At 42.3% G+C, this 20,115-nt stretch overlaps 1 protein-coding gene across 3 annotated transcripts in view; it reads right to left on the bottom strand.

Annotated features, from left to right (window-relative positions):
* KCNQ5 (potassium voltage-gated channel subfamily Q member 5) overlaps positions 1-20,115 on the bottom strand; it is a 624,758-nt gene that overhangs the window by 202,480 nt on the left and 402,163 nt on the right. For all 3 annotated transcript variants that reach the window (XM_027550934.1, XM_027550933.1, XM_027550935.1), the window contains exon 2: positions 15,009-15,099. In XM_027550934.1, the coding sequence (XP_027406735.1) occupies positions 15,009-15,099 (91 nt within the window). The remainder of the gene's footprint in view (positions 1-15,008; positions 15,100-20,115) is intronic.

Genomic DNA, 20,115 nt, shown 5'->3' with positions numbered 1-20,115 from the left:
AAACATCTTAGTTTGAATAGGTGCAGTTGATCTAAAACACTATCGTAGGAAGCTGTTTAGAGGCATTAGTCCCTATTGCTTTTGCCTCTAAAGATCATTAGTGAAGGAGTAAGTCATTGGTAAATGGAGAAGGCAATGACACCCCACTCCAATACTCTTGCCTGGAAAATCCCATGGATGGAGGAGCCTGGTAGGCTGCAGTCCATGGGATAGCGAAGAGTTGGACACGACTGAGCGACTTCACTTTCACTTTTCACTCTCCTGCATTGGAGAAGGAAATGGCACCCCACTCCATTTGTTCTTTCCTGGAGAATCCCAGGGACAGAGGAGCCTGGTGGGCTGCCATCTATGGGGTCTCACAGAGTCAGACACGACTGAAGTGACTGCAGCAAGTCATTGGTAAATGAATTTATAATTAAAATATGTTAGTGTTGAGTAACTGACTGGGTCATGGCAGTAATTCTCTCTTAGTATATAACCCTATTCATTTTTAATGTTGGGTACAGACTCATATTATATGATTATTCTTTAATGTTGGTGATCAGCTTGCTTTGATATTAGGCAAGAGTATTTGTTTTAATAACATAAATATTTGATGATCCCAGATTCAGAAGGGTAACTGAAGCTCAGCAGAAGATGAGGATGAGTGGGGAAGAAAGAGGCATAAGTTAACAAATAATCATTTTATTTTAGATCTTGAAACTTGTGCCCAACACTACTTAATTATACTTGCCTTTACAGATCTTCCAAAGGATGAAAAATTATTTGGGGAATTTCATACTGCTAAAATTAAAAGATTAATTAGGGCCAGGGTATTTTAATGTCTTCACGGAGGCACTGAATTTATACACTAATATCTGGATCTAGTCATTTGTTTTGCACAGTTGATAGTTCTATTTTGAACCTTTTTTTCTTCCAGTTATTGAGCACCTTTTTGTTCCAGACATTGGGGTGGGAGTGATGAACAGGGCAAGACCCATTCTTACAGAGCCTGCATTCTGGGGACAGAAACCACAGTCACAAATAAGCAAAAAAAAAAAAAAAAAAAAATCATGATAATGCTATAGAGCTGACAAAACAGGCTGCATGTGGAGTATATTTCCAACTTCTTTGGGCTAGGCAGCTGGGTCACACGTTTTTTGAGCACTCGCTACTTGCTAGGCCTTGTTGTACAAACTAGGAAATACAGAGACTAACATATGGTCCCAATTTTTAGGTAGTTTTCTGTCTAGCAGAAATGAAATGTTTGGAAACTGATGATCATCCTGGATACAAGGAATGCTGTTATTGACCATCCACTGCTATAACCTGTCTTCTGGGAGCTGTTCTGCATCCCAGAACACAGAGGAAGGAAATGTAACAATTCCTGGGGAGGGCAGGTCAGGGAAAACTTCCAGGGAGTGGGAGTGAGACCTAACAGATGAGTAAGAATTACTATGGTGGTGGTAGAACAGGGAAGTTGTATAAACTGGGCTTTCAAGTAGAAAAAATCCATTTATGAAAATACAGAGGCAGTGTTCTTGGAAAGCGTGAATGGTTCGCTATTGCTTGAGTGTAAAGTGTGACTGTGAATGAGTGTGTGAGTGTTTACACACATGCACACAGGTATGCATACACATGATGCTGCTTGTGTGGGCACCTTTAAGGGTAATCCATGTGGAAATAAGCCTAGAGAAACAGGAAGGACCAGAGAGATGTGGGAAGAAGGTCATGTGTGGCAAGGTTAAGAACTGCATCTTCTAAGTCTAAAAATTATTTGGAATTTTACTTTATGTTAAAGACAGAAAAAGATAGAACACAAATGTTGTAGATTTTACATACTGAGAATGTGTCAAAATCCATAGAGTTAATGTGAAACATTAGGTTTATTGTTATTAAATCAAATTGTCTTATATTCTAAATAAAATATTCTCAACTTTCTCTATTATAACAGTCTTAAAATTTGTTTCAGAAATGTTGCAGAAACATTATTTTTCTATCTAAACTGCATACAAATTTCCTTGATTAAAATTGACTAATTAAAAAAATTGTGAACCTTTCATGAACAGGTTTGTAGAGCTTAAAGATTTAATATAGCTTGAGAAAAGGGAGAAGAAGACACTTTGGATGAAGAATAAACCATCATCTGACACAGGTTTTTATCCTTCTGGTTTATGTGACCTAAGAATGACATCTCCCATGTCATCCTATGACTTAAGGACACACTGATGCCTTTCACTGGAACACATGTATACCTGTAGCGGATTCATTTTGATATTTGGCAAAACTAATACAATTATGTAAAGTTTAAAAATAAAATAAAATTAAAAAAAATAAATAAAACTGAAAAAAAAAAAAAAAAAACAACCATAGTATCAAGCAGAATGCAGCAAGTACTTCTGGATTGGCAAATGGATAGTCTCATCTACTTATACCAACTTTTTTGCCAAAGTGCAATAAATGCATTGATGAAATGCTGGATAAGATGTGGAAAAAAATAAACTCTCCTACACTGTTGCTGGGAATAGAAATTGGTGCAGTCACAATGGAGAACGGGATGAAGTTTCCTTAAAAAACTAAAAACAGAGCTAACATATGATTTAGCGATCTCACTTCTAGGCACAAATGTGGAGAAAACTCTAGTTCGAAAATACACATGCACCCTTATGTTCAGAGCATCACTACTGACAATAGCCAAGACATGGAATCAACCTAAATGTCCATTGACAGAGGAATGGATAAAGAAGATGTGGTGCATATATACAATGAAATACTATTCAGCCATGAAAAAGAATGAAATAATGTCATTTGCAGCAACTTGGATGGACCTCGGGATTATGATCCCAAGTGAAGTAAGTCAGAAAGAAAAAGACTTAGTTATATGATATCACTTATATGTGGAATCTAAAAAGTGATACAGATGAACTTACTTATAAAACAGAAACTGACTCACAGACAGAAAACAAACTTATGGTTATAAAGGGGAAAAGAGGAGGAGGGATAAATTGGGAATTTGGGATTAACATATATACACTATTATATGTAAAATAGATTAACAACAAGGACCTATTGTATAACACAGGGAATTATATTCAACATCCTATAACAAACATAATGAAAAGAATAATATATATGTCTATACACACACACACACATATATGTATATATATAACATAACTGAATCCTGAAACATTTTGCAGTATACTCGAAACTAATGCATTACTTTACCAACAAAGGTTCATCTGGTCAAAGCTATGGTTTTTCCAATAGTCATGTATGGATGTGAGAGTTGGACCATAAAGAAGGCTGAAAGTGAAGTCGCTCAGTTGTGTCCAATTCTTTCCTACCAGGCTTCTCCCTCCATGGGATTCTCCAGGCAAGAATACTGGAGTGGGTTGCCATTTCCTTCTCCAGGGAATCTTCCCGACCCAGGGATCGAACCCAGGTCTCCCGCATTCCAGGCAGATGCTTTAACCTCTGAGCCACCAGGGAAGCTGAGCACTGAAGAATTGATGCTTTTGAACCACGGTGTTGGAGAAGACTCTTGAGAGTCCCTTGGACTGCAAGGAGATCCAACCAGTCAATCCCAAAGGAAATCAGTCCTGAATATGCATTGGAAGGACTGATACTGAACTGAAACTCCAATACTTTGGCCACTTGATGTGAAGAACCGACTCACTGGAAAAGACCCTGATGCTGGGAAAGATTGAGGGCGGGAGGAGAAGGGGATGACAGACGATGAGATGGTTGGATGGCATCACTGACACAATGAACATGAATTTCAGTAAACTCTGGCAGTTGGTGATGGACAGGGAGGCCTGGTGTGCTGCAGTCCATGGGGTCGCAGAGAGTTGGACAAGACTGAGCAACTGAACTGAACTGAACTGAACTGAGTCTAATGCAACATTGTAAATCACCTATACATCATTTAAAGAATAAACGCAGTGATGAAAACCCAGGTTTTAGGTAACCTTGCTCCATAAAAAATCAGGCTTTATGATAAAAATAGAGCTAGGGCTTTCTATCTTGTTCCATTGGTCTATATTTCTGTTTTTGTGTCAGTACAATATGGTCTTGATGACTATAGCTTTTTAGTATAACCTGAAGTCAGGAAGCTTGATTGCTCCAGTTCCATTCTTCTTTCTCAAGACAGAAAACAGCCAAATTCTGTAAATCAATTATCCTTCAATAAAATATAAATTAATTTAAAAAATAGCACTAGGGTAAACCACTCTGAGCCTATGGAACTTTCTCAACAGAGATTTAACATAAACAACAATCCTAATAAGATACCAGTATGGTTTAAAAGACATGTCAAGTTCTATCAGAGAGATGCTGTGAAAGTCCTGGCCCTCACTCACATCAGTGTGGAGAGAGCCTGATGGGGGGTGTTGGGAGGGTGCAGTCCACTGGCTTTGGAGACAAGGGCCCCACATCACAAGGCACAGGGAGAGAGGTGCAGGCTTCTCACAAAATATGGTGCTAAAGATGGATCACTTTTCTTTTGTGTGGTTGAACAGACTGGAGAGAATCATGCTACGGGCACTTCCAAGGCAGAGCAAGTGTCCAAAACAAAGAACAATGTGACCCCACCCCTCCAGGCTCGCTGTATTCAGCCCAGATAATGTGCTTTACACTCATGCATGAGTGTGTGGGTGCGTGTTCTGTGGTGTTCAACTCTGTGATCCCATGGAATGTAGTCCACCAGGTTCCTCTGTCCATGGAATTTCCCAGGCAAGAATACTGGAGTGGGGTGCTGTTTCCTACTCCAGGGGATCTTCTCTATGTTCAGCTGCTGCTATTTAGGAAAACTCATCTTTAAATTTCATGTTACACTGACATCATTACCCAATTGATCATCACCTGCTAAGTCGCTTCAGCCGTGTCTGACTCTCTGTGACCCTATGGACGATAGCCTGCCAGGCTCCTCTGTCCATGGGATTCTCTGTGGACATGAGTTGCCAACCCAAGTCATGGGTTGCCGTAACCTTCTCCAATTGATCATCACATTTGAGGCAATTTGCATCATGGGACTGTGAAGAAAGAGAACTGCATATGCATAATACTCAAAACTCTCCACCTGATTTAAGTAGAAAAATGGTTTTGAGGAACTTCGACAGACAGGGTGGGGACTGTAAGTGTCAAGTATACAGCTGGCATGTGACATGGATAGTCCCTCTGGCTCAGAGCATTCCCAGGAGGTGCTGAGTGAATATTCCATATGGGTGAATAAATGGATGAATGGATAGATGAGCAGCTTTAGGTCAAGATGTCCTTCAGGATGCAGAGGGGCCTTAAGGAATCATTTGTCCTCTGAACAGCCCAGCTGGATGTTGCCTGTTTCTGACTCCAGCCTACAGTTCTTTTACTGGGCTTTATGAACAGACAAGCCTCACAACCTGCTCACACATTGCCTGCCTGAATGGGGTGGGGTGGCGGGGAGCATGCTCATCCCTGCCTGGCTACAGTGACCCTGAGGACACAATTATCCACTGCAGGGGACCCCAGGCCAAAGCCAGAAAGTGACTGAGGAAGGAGCTTGCAGGAGAGACCCAGATGGGTTGAACAAGTGGGGCCCCATACTCACAGATGTGTAATCAAGTCACAAGTTCCCCAGTTATTACCATCATGATCTCGAAGAGGCCAAAGAGCAGGAGGCTCCCCATCCTCTGCCTGCAGTGTGCACGATGCCCTCTGATCAGGCTGGGATTGTTCTCTTCTTTTTTTAATTTTAATTTTTCTTTCTTTATTTTTGGTTGCACTGGGTCTTCGTTGCTGAGCACAGGCTTTCTCTAGTTGCGCAGAGCAGGGGCCACTCTCCGTTGTGGTGCACGGTGTTCTCACGGTGGTGGCTTCTCTTGTTGCTGAGCACAAGCTCTAGGTGCACAGGCTTCAGTAGTCGCAGTGTGCAAGCTCAGTAATTGAAGCTTGCAGGCTCTAGAGCGTGGTCTCAGAAGCAGTGGTGCACGGGTGTAGTTGCTCTGTGGTGTGTGGGATCTTCACAGATCAGGGATTGAACTCGTGTCTGCTGCATTGCAAGGAGGATTCTTTACCACTGAGTCACCAGGGAAGTCCCTGTTCTTTACTTTGAAGGCTGCATTTGATGGTGATAAGTACCTGATTCCATCTGATTTAAGAAAATAAAGTTCAGGAGAGTCCGGGGTGGGGAGTGGGGGCCAGAGTGAGTCTCCTGCCTGACCACCCAGGGCTGGTGCTCCCCTCAGTCTGGGCCCCACCCAAGGGCATCTTTGTTGAGGTGCTTTGGCTCCTGGGAGGAGGGCTTCTAGGCTTCTCCCTTCAGCACAAATTGCCTGCAGCCTCCGGTAAGGCACAGCTGGAGGGCCTGTGACACCTGCAAGTCTCACTTCTGTTTTCCATTTCCATTATGATCTGTGGATTCATTATGATTTCCAGCCCCAGAGGAAGTCAGGCCTGCAGCCTTCTCCTGGAATCCAGCCTGTAATGCTGTTTGTCAAACGGCCATTTACAGCTTGGAAATTTTTTCTCTACTTTGCAAAAGCACTGATGTGTCTTTTTACCTTAATTGTGACCCCTGATGTAGGCCTGCAGGGTAAAGAAGACCCTCATATTCCAACTCAATATTCAATATCTGAGTGGGAGGTAGGTTGCATGGGAACAGCTTTGGGTTTATATAGTTCCAAACCCAAATTCCCCATGTACGGGTGATCAGTAGACCTATATTGAAAGTAGCTTTTGGTAATCTTATCTGTGACTTTCATGAGAAATCAATGACTTGAGATAGATTTATTCTCTCATGTCCATATATCTTCAGTTCAGTTCAGTCATTCAGTTGTGTCTGACTCTTTGTGACCCCATGGACTGCAGCACGCCAGGCTTCTCTGTCCATTGCTAACTCCCAGAGTTTACTCAAACTCATGTCCATTGAGTCAGTGATGCCATCCAACCTTCTCATCCTCTGTTGTCCCCTTCTCCTCCTGCCTTCAATCTTTCCCAGCATCAAGGTCTTTTCAAATGAGCCAGTTCTTCCCATCAGGTGGCCAAATATCTTAAGTGGGTAATAAAAAATGTCAAATTAACCCATTTTTCTTTCATCTCCTAGTTTCACCATTTATTTTTTATAGATCCATGATCTCAAGGCTTTTCATTTTCCCTCTATTAGTCAGAGGCTGTAGACAGGAATATGCTAACGGGTCTGCCACTAGGTCAGAGCGGTGTTAACTCATGTCTGGGACTCCATTCACTGGGCTGGAAGGTAGGAAGCACTTCACATTTATCTGAATTAAAACTGCAGTGAATTAAGGCACCAGGCCTGGAGCAATGAGGACAGGAGGGAGGTAGGATCCAGGGAAATTTCTGGAAATCTGTGGAATTATACAGGATCAGAGACCAAATGGAACATCCAGAACTGGGGTACACAGGTCAAAGGAAGATGTGAGTCTAAGCCACAGAGACAGTGAGGAGACCAAGGGCAGATGAAGAGCCTAGACAGGCAGGGAGCATCTGAAACGGGGTGTACCCTGCAAGCGGCAGAGAGTCTTGGTTCTCCCACAACTGTCTGCGGGGCCCTGTCCAACCACACAGGATTTGCAATTCTTATTCATCTAGGGGCCACGTCTTTGGTTCCAGTCAACCCCAACCTTGGGCTTATCAGACCTCACTTCTGCCTTGTAGTCTATTAGGTTTTCTGTTATTTTCCATTAGGTTTTCCACAAACGATGCCGATGGTTCCCAGAGGGCTGCCCCTTTGTGACTCCCCTGCTCCATCCAGTTCTTTTAAGTCAGGAACTGCATCAGGGTTTAATTTTGGTGCCATATCCACGAGAGAGCAACATTTCAACATTAATCTTGTGCAGTTAAACCATCAGCCGTCTTCTCTCATCAAAGAAGATTTCTTGATAATTTGCCACCAGATCCCACTTTACTCAGCATTGCTGCTGAGTTAGAGCCCATGATGCCTCAGTTTCCCCAGCCTACATCACTCTCTCCCTCAGCTGGCCTGGTCCTCTTACCCTCCTGAGGCTCAGCAGGTGAAGTCCTGCTGGGGCTTTTACCCTCCCCGCTCCATCCACCTGGAAAGCTCTTTCCTCTAATCCCTGCAGGGCTGGCTGCCTCACCTCACTGCAGCCTATGGTGCGAGTCTACCCTTCTTGGCAGACCTGTATGAACACACAATTGAAACACTCCGTAATTATCTATTCCCTTTTTTCCCTACTGTTATTTTTAACACTTGTTTTGTTAACTTGTCTACTCTATATTTTCCATGAGGACAGAGATTTTGCTGTTTTGCTTACTGTTGTACCCCGATCTTCCCCCTCAAAACCTCATCCACGCTGGGAGCTGCGGAAACACTCTGGCATCCATGGAGAAGGGAGGAGACACACCTTCAGACTTGGGTGCTGCAGGAGGTCAGAGCGAAGAGCCCGTTCATTCTCCGCAGGAGGAGGTGTCCGAGCAGGTTTCAAACGATGGAAAATATTGAAGCCTGGGACCATGGTAAGGCAAGTTGCCACCCCTCCTGGACTCTGCTATTTTCTAGCCACCCTCTACTGCTTCCAACACCACCATGTCCCCCACCACTCCTCCTGCTGAATAAGCTTCTGTGATTAGAGGACATAGCTGCTGGCATCAGAGCGGCCTGGCTCAGGGCTGCTCATTATGTCAAGACACGGAGCTGCGTGGAGCAGGTCTGTGACACACACTGGACACCCTGGTGAAGACCCCGGCATCCACATCTCACGCTGGGAGTGTGGAAGGTCTTGGCTGCCTTAGTTGTGGGTGGAGACATGGTCTTAATTAGGCATAATTCCATTATCTTCAACTTGAACAACTCTTCCCTCTGAATCTGAAGTACGTTTCACAGAGTGCCTCGCCTACTCTGTTATTATCCTCGGTGAAGATTCCGTGTAGGTGTAAACTGCTCCTGCATTTTCTTTTCAGTCATCAGCAGATTGATGAGGGTCATTAGTCCCCATGAATCATTTAAAGTTTATTTGCGTTTGCCTTGATGAAAGACAAGCAAAGGAAAATAATTGCAGTTTTCAATGTTCCTTGGGATCTTCTGCTTGCTTTCTGCGGTACATGACAGGGATGTGATAAACAGAAAGGAGCATTGCTCATTCCTCACTTTTGATCATTTCACATCTTCTATCCACAGAAGACTGAAGACCTTCAAATGGATCCTTGTCCTGATGTTGTTATCCTGTTTTACAATGTCCATGCCAGCCTTTAAATGTAAAGATGCAATGTCATCTTGTACATCAAATCTACGTAATTTTATGTGCAAGCCTTTCTACTTTGGAAGGACTGGTAAATGTTTCTGGGGCTGACTTTCCTTCTGCCAGTAGGATAGATGGGAAATGGTAGCAACATATCTAATTCTTCAGTACCGTGTTATATAATGGGTAGTTTACAGTGATTAAAAAAAAAAAAACAAAACCCACATGTACCCACATTAGAGGAAGAAAACAAACATGTAACACAGATTAATTATGTACTTATTAGCTTTTCAAGGGGACTCTTCACTTTACAAAAGGATTCACTACAGATTTTCTTTAAATAGTAAGCTCCACTAGTGCATTGAAGATATAATTAGATCTGCCTAAATTGGATTTGTACACATTTCAGGAACTGATTCATTGTGCACAGAAACAGCAAACCCATGTTTGCTTTGTGACACAGAGCACAACCAGCAAATATGCATATGCTCTATCCAGAAGGTGCCAAACAGCCAGATGTTTGGGAAAGCCTGGATCTCTGACTGTGTGTATGAGTCTTGTCCAGATGCTCAGCACAATCCATTGTGGTTGGAAGTCCTACTCACACAGCAGGAGGAAAGTGAAAGTGAACTCGCTCAGTGGTGTCCGACTCTTTGAAACCCCATGGACTGTAGCCTACCAGGTTCCTCCGTCCATGGGATTTTCCAGGCAAGAGTACTGGAGTGGGGTGCCATTTCCTTCTCCAGCAGGAGGGCAGAGGAGCAAATACACTGAGACATTCTCTTCTTGCTGAAACTAATAATGACGTTCTTTTTACTGCATATGTGTCAGCCATCTTAGAAATGACCACCTTCAAAGAACATTTTGCAAACGATATACATCATTTTCATTAAGAGGAGAGGTCATCAGGGGAGAATGTCACAGGAAATATATACAAATCATCAACATGTTGAACAGTTTACATTTAAAGGCCAAAATGAATACTTTAATGTGGAAGACAAGAGGTTATCCAATAGAGAGGAATTGGGCTCCAAGCAGCATTGCTATTAAGAAGGTGAGATATAGATGCAGAAACATACAAACTGGAACAAAACTTTCCACACTAGTTTAACTGAAAATAGGAGAGCTCCATTCACCAACAGGTGCTCAGGTCATCTGCACAAAGGAGCCGGGACTGTTGGCACGCCAGATGGGAGCTGTTGATTGTTCACAAATCCGGATTTGTAATTCTTGATACAAAGCACTGCTAGTGGTGTGAAGGGATACTCCCATTTGTGACAGCTTTGTAAACAGACTCTTTAAGAAAAAAGAAATGAACTTAACCTAAATAAAAGGGTTTCAGGACTCACTCTTGGCATATGTGGAACCACAGGGAAGGCTTGGATGGTAAAGCTGCCCTGAGCGACGCCAGACTCACTGGGCTGACCTGTTGGTCTCAACTGAGGGGGAAGAGAGTGCGAGGTGGCAGCCGGGTCTGGGGCGCAGCCTGAGCTCTGCCTTATACTTAGTGTGGTAAAATGGGAGGAATGATGCTCATATCGCAAGTTTTCAAAAATGTCGTTTGCTTTAATAAGAAATCAGTGAGCCTGATATGTGAAAGGTAGTTAAATGCTAGTTCCATTTCAGTTCTGAAAAATTTACAGAGCACAGGAAAACAACACCAGCTTTTTGTTGTCCTTGGTGCTTTGCTCTGTTCTCTTGAGCTCATAGGTTCTGTTGTCACCCAGAACTGCACTCCTCTGCTGCGTGTAAACCTATAACTTACTGGCCTTGATTACAAGCCAAATGGGGACCACGGAGCCCAGAATGAAGAGCATGATGTAGACTCTGGAGTCAGGACTCCAAATTCCACTTCTAACACTTTTTAGCTGAGTAATTTTAGCGAATCACTTCTCTATGCCTTCGTTTCCTCGTCTGTTAAAAATGGGTAGTAACATCACCTGCTTCATAAAGCTGTTGTGAGGATTAAACCCCAGTGCTGAGCTCAGTGCAAAGAAGGCACCAAATATGATGGTCACTCCACTTCCACGTGCACTGGGGCCTGATGGGGGCCAATGAACCAGGAATATTTGAAAAGGGATGCATTTGGGAACGTATCATGCTTTCCTAATAGTAAAAAAAAAAAGTATCTTTGCAAGAGTTTTCTCACCACAAACTGTACATTACAGCAGCTCTTTACACAGACTTGTCCCTCCAACCAGAAGTGACTCTGATGCCCACTTTAGGCCTGGCTCATGTGCATAATAACCACTTGTGTTTGGTGAGGAAGGAAACAGATTTTGACTGCTATAGTTCCCTGGTAAATGTGCCTGATGACTGTGCTCGTGGCTGTTAAAGCTTTCCCTTCGTTGTCAACCGGCGAGTGGAGCAGTGGTAAGGGGCAGCAAGGATCTGGGGACACACACAGAAAAGGACTGGTTTCAACTTTGTCAGAGCTGCAGGCATTTGAGACTGAGGGATACTCCTACACTCTTGGTGGGAATGTAAATTGGTGCAGCCATTACGGAAAACAGCAGGGAAGTTTCTTAAAAAACTAAAAATAGAACTACCATATGATTCAGCAATCTCACTCCTATCTGGAGGAAAACGTAATTCAAAAAGATACATGCACCTTAATGTTCAGGACAGCACTATTTACAATAGCCAGAATACAGAAGCAACCTGTGTCCATTAACACATGAATGGATAAAGAAGATGTAGTTCATGTATACAATGAAATAGTATAACCATAAAAAAGAATGAAGTAATGTCATTTGCAGCAAAATAGATGCACTCAGAGATTATCGTACTAAGTGAAGTAAGTCAGAGAAATATCATATGATATTGCTTATATGTGTAATCTAAAATATGATATAAATGAACTTATTTACAAAACAGAAACAGACTCATAGACATAGAAAACAAACTTATGGTTATCCAAGGAGATGGGGAGTGGGGAGCGGGATAGATTAGGAGTTTGGGATCAGCAGATACCAACTACCATAGACAAAATAAACAATAAGGTCCTACTTGTTGTATAGCACAGGGAACTATATTCAACACACTCTAATAAACCACAATAGAAGAGAATATAGGAAAAAAATGTATATTGGAATCATTTTGCTATACACCAGAACCAACAGAACATTGCAAATCAACTATACTTCAATTAAAAAACATACAAATGAATATCAAAACTATCATGTTGAGTATAAGAAGCCAAACGCAAGACTATATAATACCTCTTTCTTTCACTCAACACAATGATATATATAATTTCATGTATATGACACACTTTGTTATACAGCCCTAAGAAATGAATACACGTGACAAACAACAGGTGTTTGTCAAAACTCACGAAAGTAGACACTTAAAATGCATGATGATTGTTCTGTGTAAATTGTATCTTAATAGACTTGATTAAAAACAAGGGAATTAGAGGAAAAAAAAAAAAAAAAGACTGAGGGATAAAAGAAGACTTATCAACGGCCAATGGGTACACAAAAAGGCCCTCGACATCACTAATCCTCAGGGAAATGCAAATCAAAATCACAATAAGATTTCACCTCACACCTGTGAGAATGGCTGCATTAAAAATCGAGGGATCAGTGTTGAGGAGAATGTGGAGGAAAGGGAACCCTCCTACACAGTTGGTGGGAATGCAGAATTGGTATAGCCACTGTGGAAAACAGTGTGATGTTTCCTTATAAAACCAAAACCAGAATTACCATATGATGCAGCAATCCTACTCCTGGGTATTTATCTGAAGGAAATGCAATTAAGATCTCAAAGAGACCTCTGCACCCCCATATTCATTGCAGCCAAGACATGGAAACTATCTATCCATGACACATACACATGTGAAATGGAATAATATTCAGCCATAAAAGGAAATCTTGCCATTGTGACAGCATGGATTGTTCTTATGCTAAGTGAAATAAGTGAGACAGAGAATATGGTATGATCTCACTCACATGTGGGATCTAAAAGTCAAAAACCCCTGACCTCATAGAAACAGAGTAGCCTGGTGACTGTGCAGGCAGGGTGGGGGAGATGGGTGAAGATGCTCAAAGGTTATGAGCTCCCTATTACAAGACAAATGAGTTCTGAGGGTCTAACGCACAGCGTGGTGGCTGTAGGTAATATGCTGTACTGTATATTTGAATGTTGATAAAGGAGTAGATCTTAAGCATTCTCATCTCACACACACACACACACACACACACACACACACACACAATGGTAACCATGTGAACTTATGAAGTGTTAACTAAGTTTATGTGGTAGTCCTTTTGCAATATATATGTATATACAATCATCACACTATATACTTCAGCTTACACAATATATGTCAATATATCTCAATAAAACTGGCAAAAAAACAATGGGAGGTATAAAACATCTATATTTTTATATACCCACATATACTTTAGTTACTGAACTCTGGTTAGTTGTCTACTGCTCAGGAAATTTTAAAAATCATGATATTAACCAGCTTTTGCCTTTTTAATAACATAGGTTTCTTTGAACTATTTAGAAACTCTTTAGCAAGGACTGAATTGCTCAGACCATTTGGTGTATGAAGCTAAAAGCCCACTTTCTACCCCAGTGGAACCCCTGGAAATGGAACAAATCCCCAGTGGGCTCTTTAGTCTATTTGTTGTCTGCCTGGGCTTTGAAATAGTAACCTTGATGTTAGTAATATATTGCTGAGTACAATTTGTATGGAAACAAATTGGAAAAGATTCATTCTAAGTTCGAAAGTGATTTCTCCTTCATGTAGGATGGAGTCTGGATCAAGTCTTGGTAACTCCATGCACAAACCAGTCTCTGACAGGGCAAGGAAAAGAGCAGCTCTCCAGGTTATATGAGTTGACACCTTTCACTTTCTGGCTTCAAGGTAAAAGTACTCTCCTTTGTAAAATGTTCATTGCTGTGCATAACCAATTTCTGTTTATTAGGGCACACACTCATCTTCCTCCACCCTCCTCTTTCTCTCTTTCCCTCTCTAGTCCACCAAATGTTATGGAAAAGTAAGTTGTTCCAATTTATAGCTCATTCAGACAGTTCTGACACTGTCAAGTCTGATACTCTGGGACATGGTGAGTAGGTCAAAATGGATGTAAATGAACCAAACTTTCAATCAGCTGTGATTTAAGTATACAGTACCATAGCTCAGTTGTAATAGAACGGATAAGAGCTGAAAAGGCCCAGAATAATTCAGACTAAAATATCTTGTGGTATTTTTCCATTTTAAAATGAATTGAGCAATTCTTTCTGGTTGAGGATTGACAGCATAATGGAAACAGAGCAAACTACAGAATTTCTCACCAGGTAACTGCATTAGCAGCAAAATTCATAATACAGTCTGTTGGTTGAAAAGAGCATGAAGCCTTCTGTTTTCTTATGAGGTGCTATATCCTCACAGTTCTTGGCCAATTCTAAGGAGCTATATTGCCAAATTGTGGTTATCGGAAAACACTCTCTAACCTGTAACTTTTAGCAATATTATGAGAGACTGCATGGATGCTGATTCTCCTTGTAATTTATTGTGGTGGAGAAACATAATTAAAACTGCTTCCAAGTATTGCCTTCTACTTAGGAGGCAACAATCACATAAGACACTGCTACATAACAGCAATCTGGAATATGTCCATGTATTCTAGAGGACTAACTAAAGATTAAAAGAGCAGGCAAAGGTTTCAGTGACATTTGGGACTTTTATACTACACAGAAACTCTTGTTTTTTCTAGAGATAACTTTTTGTGGGACAAAATGCATTGCATAAATATTATAGACAGTCCACACATTATGTAAACTTTATGTACACATTTGTTTTTATGTTTCACTTACCAGAATCAAGAGGCAACTTGAGGCCAATTTGGTGTGCTCAGGGATGGTGGAAAACACTGACAAAATCAAGCAACCAAAGACGAGGAGAAAACTGCAAAACAACAAAATAAGAGAAATCTGATGAGAACCTGGCCTTAGCATGACAGACTTAATTTCTCATTTCCAGTGGATAAAGCACACGATCCATTTGAATTGACATTGGTTAAATTGTAAAAGCTCTAAAAGCAGCTAGCCATTTAAAATATCAAAGTACAATGTGATGTCCAACGCATGTGGGGCTCCTTTGTAACTTTATTGATGAAGTGTGTGTGTGTGTGTGTGTGTGTGTGTGTGTGTGTTGTGTACTATGCTTAAATGTCCTCCCTCGGCTAGGAATCTGTAAATTTCCTACAAAGAGCTCTCCTGAGCAGGCATCCTGAAAGGCCCAGAAGTGTGTTTTGCTTTCCTGTTTGGAGCACAAACTGTAGCCGCTCTGCTGTTAAAGGAGCAGACTCACCCCCCTGTTTAGCAGCTTTGGTGAACCGTCAAGCGTTCTGAGTGGTTACTAAGCCATGGGCTCCTTTTTAGAGTCCAACATTGCTCCCGGATTCTCATTTGTCATTTCTTTATTTTAATAATAAGAACAGAAAGTGACTTCTGCTACCCACATGCTTTCCATTCCTTTCCGGTCAAACCCTTACAGAAATGTTCCCCTGCCCAGCTTCATTTGCGCTGTAGTGACAGGGAGCATGTCTAGCAGTCAATTTGCAGGCATTTTCATTCCTAGAAATACTGAACCTCTGGGGCCCCGGGGTGGGAAACCAAGTTCCCAAAGTAAACGTCTAATAAAACGGGCAGGCTTGGTTTTAACGTTGAAAATTTACTTATCCTGAAATTAAAAAAAAAAAAAATCCCAATAGCTGAGCTACTTGCTCTAAGTCATATAGCTATATTGCCAAATTGTGGTTTTCAGAAAACACTGTCTGACCTGTAACTTTTAACAATATTATAAGCGACTGCAAACACGCTGATTCTCCTTGTAATTTATTGTGGTGGAGAAACAAAATTAAAACTGCTTCCAAGTATTGCCTTCTACTTATGAGGCAATGATAACATAAAATACTGCTACATAATAGCAATCTGAAATATTTCTTTGTATTCTAGAGGACTGACTCACATAATTTCATCTCTTATTCAACAATCTGCTTTAAAACATCAGCTCTGTGTTCTTTAGCATCGCATGGATCTAGCCTTTGGCCCCTCTTGTCTTCCTCTGACAAGTCTGCATGTCTTTCTATTACACTTGACTGGGGCTCCCAAGAGTTCAAAGCCAGGGATTGGTGACTTAGGGACAGGGGACAAATCTGGCCCCTACAGCCACACTCGTTCACTTGTGTATTGCCTATGGCTGCATTCATGCAAAACTCCAGAACTGAGATTTGTGTTCCAAGCACGAGGCTGGAATGTTTACTCTCTAGCCTTTAGAGGAAAATTTGCTGACTCCTGATTGATACCAAGCATTCCTTATTTCTATACATCCATTTCGGTGCAGAAGTGAAGTGGGTCTGCTGATAACTACTCACATTCAGAGGGTTTCCTATAAGGGAGACACTGTGCTAAGTCCCTTTCACATGCACTTTCCACGTTATCCTCTCAAATTTATGGAGTAGAAATCTCATTGTCCCTGTTTTGTAGACATGAAAACTGAGAATTAGGAACATTTTATGACTCATCCCAGGCTATTTAGTAGGAAGAGGGGTCGAGCACTGTCTGTCCTGGAGTCACCGTGCAGTGTTGCTGAGGAGCAGGGAGGATAGCAGTGATGGTCTGGCAAGCCTCTTGGAGTTGGAAGTGGGGGCACTTCTCTCTCTCTTCCCTCTGAGAGGGAAGTAGTTACCATTCTGAATAGCAGAAGCCTTCAAGAAGGGCTTCAGGGAAGGACGCTACTAGGGAGAAAACTTTGTATCTGAGTTAATAACCACTCATCATACTTTTGACGCATGTACTTCATGATTCAGGATCCTTCCAATTTTACTATAATTGGCTCTAAAAGACTGGGAATCGTAAACTAGAAATCAAATTCCAGCACACCTACACCTTGAAACCCAGGGATCACTAAAGTAGTTCGGAGGATGATATGGCATCAAATACAGACAGTGACAGATGTTTCCCTCTGGTGAGTGACTGCTATCTATAGATGCCTCCTGAGTCCAGGGTGAGCAGAAAACATGCAGAGAAGCAAGCAGGCGATGACTCAGTCACTAAGACACCGTCTCCTCCAAGAGCATCTCGATAGTGGCTTCATGACCCCCATGTGTATTTTCAAAACAGACCTACATCACTAGCCCTTTTGCAAGTGCCTTCTTCATTAACAGCTGGGTGTTGCTTAATCTTTTTCCTTCATGTCACTACTTTGCCCATTTTCTCTCTTGAGCTGATCTTACCCTCCTTTTTACCAAGAGTAGTTTCTGTACTAGAAATCTGTTATTTCTATGGGAGCCCAGCTGAAGACAGAAAAGCAAAGACCTCCACTGCTCTGGCTGCCCAAGAGGGTATGGATGAACAAATACATTTATTAACCCCCAAATTCCTTCTTTCCTTCAACCATTCATCCACTTGCCCAATCAGCAAATACTGATTATGCATATGATACTAGGCTGAGTCACAGGGATATAACAATAAACAAGACTTTCTTTTCTTGCCTTTGCAGAGTTTATGATCTGTTGAGGCATACAGGGTAGCAAACAGATGTAAAAAGTAAGTGAAAATTCTGAGTGATGACTGCAAAGATAGGGAAGATGCAGGGGATGACAGGAGCATACGGGACAGGAGGAATCACACGAGACTGGTTACTTAGTTTGTGGAGTTGGTGCAAAGTGAACACATGGGGACCCTTTGTTAAAGATTAGGAAGAATTTCAAGGCAATGACAGTGGTGCGTGACACCAAGTGTGGCACCCTTCAGTTCTGGGCTCCATGAGACTGCACAGGTGGTATACCTACAGAGTCAGACCTGGGGTTTGGGAAGACTTCTTGGAGCAGGTAAGGACTGAAACGAGCCCTGAAGGCCCAGGAGGGTTGGTCTGCACTACGGTTGTGTGGCTGGGGAAAGGGATGCTCTAGGCCATTCAACTGCGTGGGTGAAGGCCAGATGCAAGCATCACCAAAACTCACTAATTAATCAACAGGGTAGAGTTAGTGAACTCCTTCTAGCTAGCTTATTCTTTGGTGGTTCATGAAAAGTGTAAAGCAAGTCATTCTTGCAACTTCATTTTTTTTTTTAACATAGGAATCATGTTGGCTCCATTGAAAACATGTACTGAGTACCCTCCGTGAAAAACACCATGCCAAGCATAACTGAGAGATGAGAATAAACCAAAGTAGACCCTATCCTTAACAAGCAGTGTGGTGAGTAAAGGGAACACGCAAGACAGTCATCATGAAGGTAGAGACAGATACATGCTAGGAGAAATATCACAGAGCCTGAAAGGAAGTGGCGGGGTTGGGGGGCGTGTTCTGTTCAGTTGGGAGTTGTGGAAGCACATTAAGAAAATCTCCAAAAGTGGGTGTTGCTGGAGCTGGTCTTTGGAGGAAAGGCTGGGCTTTGACAAGAGAAATTTCTGGAGAAACACATTCCAGAAGGAGAGTACAGTAGGAGAGAGGCAACGAGCCAGAAAATGGATGAGATAAAGTATCTGCTCCTGCTCCCTGTTTCATGGAACAAGAAGTTATTGAGTTTAATTGTAGCATGGATGGGACAGGTGGCTTGAATTGGGAGTCTGGGGCCATGACGGATAATACTTCAGGGTCTGTCTGTAGTTCAGCAGACAGTGGAGGCCACTGAACAGGAAGTAGCCTTTGTTTCTGAACAGGAAGCTCATCTCATCAGACATGCCCTCTGGGAAGATCAAGTCAGCAGCCATGTGCGTTAGGACATCTCTGAGTAGCTGAGAAATAGGGTGAGGAGTAATGGTGACTCGGGTTAGGCTGAGAGCTTGCTGGCAGAAATGAGGCAGCCTGAAGGGATGTTGTTAAAGCAGTAGCTCCCTCACTTGGTAACTCTTGGCCTTGCAGGTAGAGTTTGGGAAGCGGGTGGGGGCCGAGAAATCTGAGGTCTCCATCCGCACTTACTGGTGACGCTCTTAACAAGTCAGGAGGGGAAAAGTCAGGAGAGTGAGGAGGAAAACCAGATTCTGAGGAGAAGACAACCCCAATCTTGGACACCCACATGGAACTGTGGGTCTGAATCTTGGGCACAAGTTCTGGCTGAGATACAGGAGTGCCCTCCTCCGGGAGGAAGCAAATGAACAGAAAGTGCAGAATGAGCACAGAAGGTTTAAACGGCATACAGGCTAACTGGGGACACTTCCTGATCTTGGAGAGTGGCATTATGGGAGCAAGAGACACACGCTGCTGTGAAGTAGCTCTGGGTGGCCCTGCCAGAGACAGGGCCCTTGGCTGGAGAAGCACTGGGCTGACAGCATCACCCCCGAGGGGACTGCCTGCACTGCTGGGTCAGAGTGTGGCTCTGTGGACCTCACTGCTCCTAAGGTCCCACACACCCATGCGCAGTCTGACAACCACCCTACTCCACCCCTCTGCAGGCTGAATAGAAGTGGGAGCAGAGGCAAGAGTCACTAGACATGGGGTGTCTTTATCTAGGGTATACAAGTCCCCAAGGGCTCTGTAGGTAGAATTTCAGGGAGGGGTGAATGTGGATGGGAAAAATTATATCTTTGTCACGAATCATGGCAAAAAACCATGAAGGTATCATCAGGATTAAAAACCACAATGGTATCAGCAGGACTCGTGAGTCTGTCACTCACAGAAACCACAGATATTTTCAGACCCCATTCTACAGCTGTAGATGAACCATTTGTGTTTCATCTCAAATGTTGATTTTGCCTTATCACTATTTCAAGATTACGGTAGTTATTAGACCCACTGCTGGGAGTTGTTTTTTTTTTTTTTTAACCTCATCAATAAAGAAGCATATGTATAATTCTATCAGACACTTTAATATTTTAATAATAGCATTTCAAATTTAATTTTTTTCTTTTGTAATCACCTGTATTTTATGCTTTTAAAACATTTTTCTGAGGAAAAGCTCACAGGCTTTACCAGACTGC

This window comes from Bos indicus x Bos taurus, chromosome 9 (genome assembly GCF_003369695.1).
Source record: "Bos indicus x Bos taurus breed Angus x Brahman F1 hybrid chromosome 9, Bos_hybrid_MaternalHap_v2.0, whole genome shotgun sequence".
Taxonomy (NCBI): domain Eukaryota; kingdom Metazoa; phylum Chordata; class Mammalia; order Artiodactyla; family Bovidae; genus Bos; species Bos indicus x Bos taurus.
This window is presented reverse-complemented; position numbering and strand designations above follow the sequence as displayed.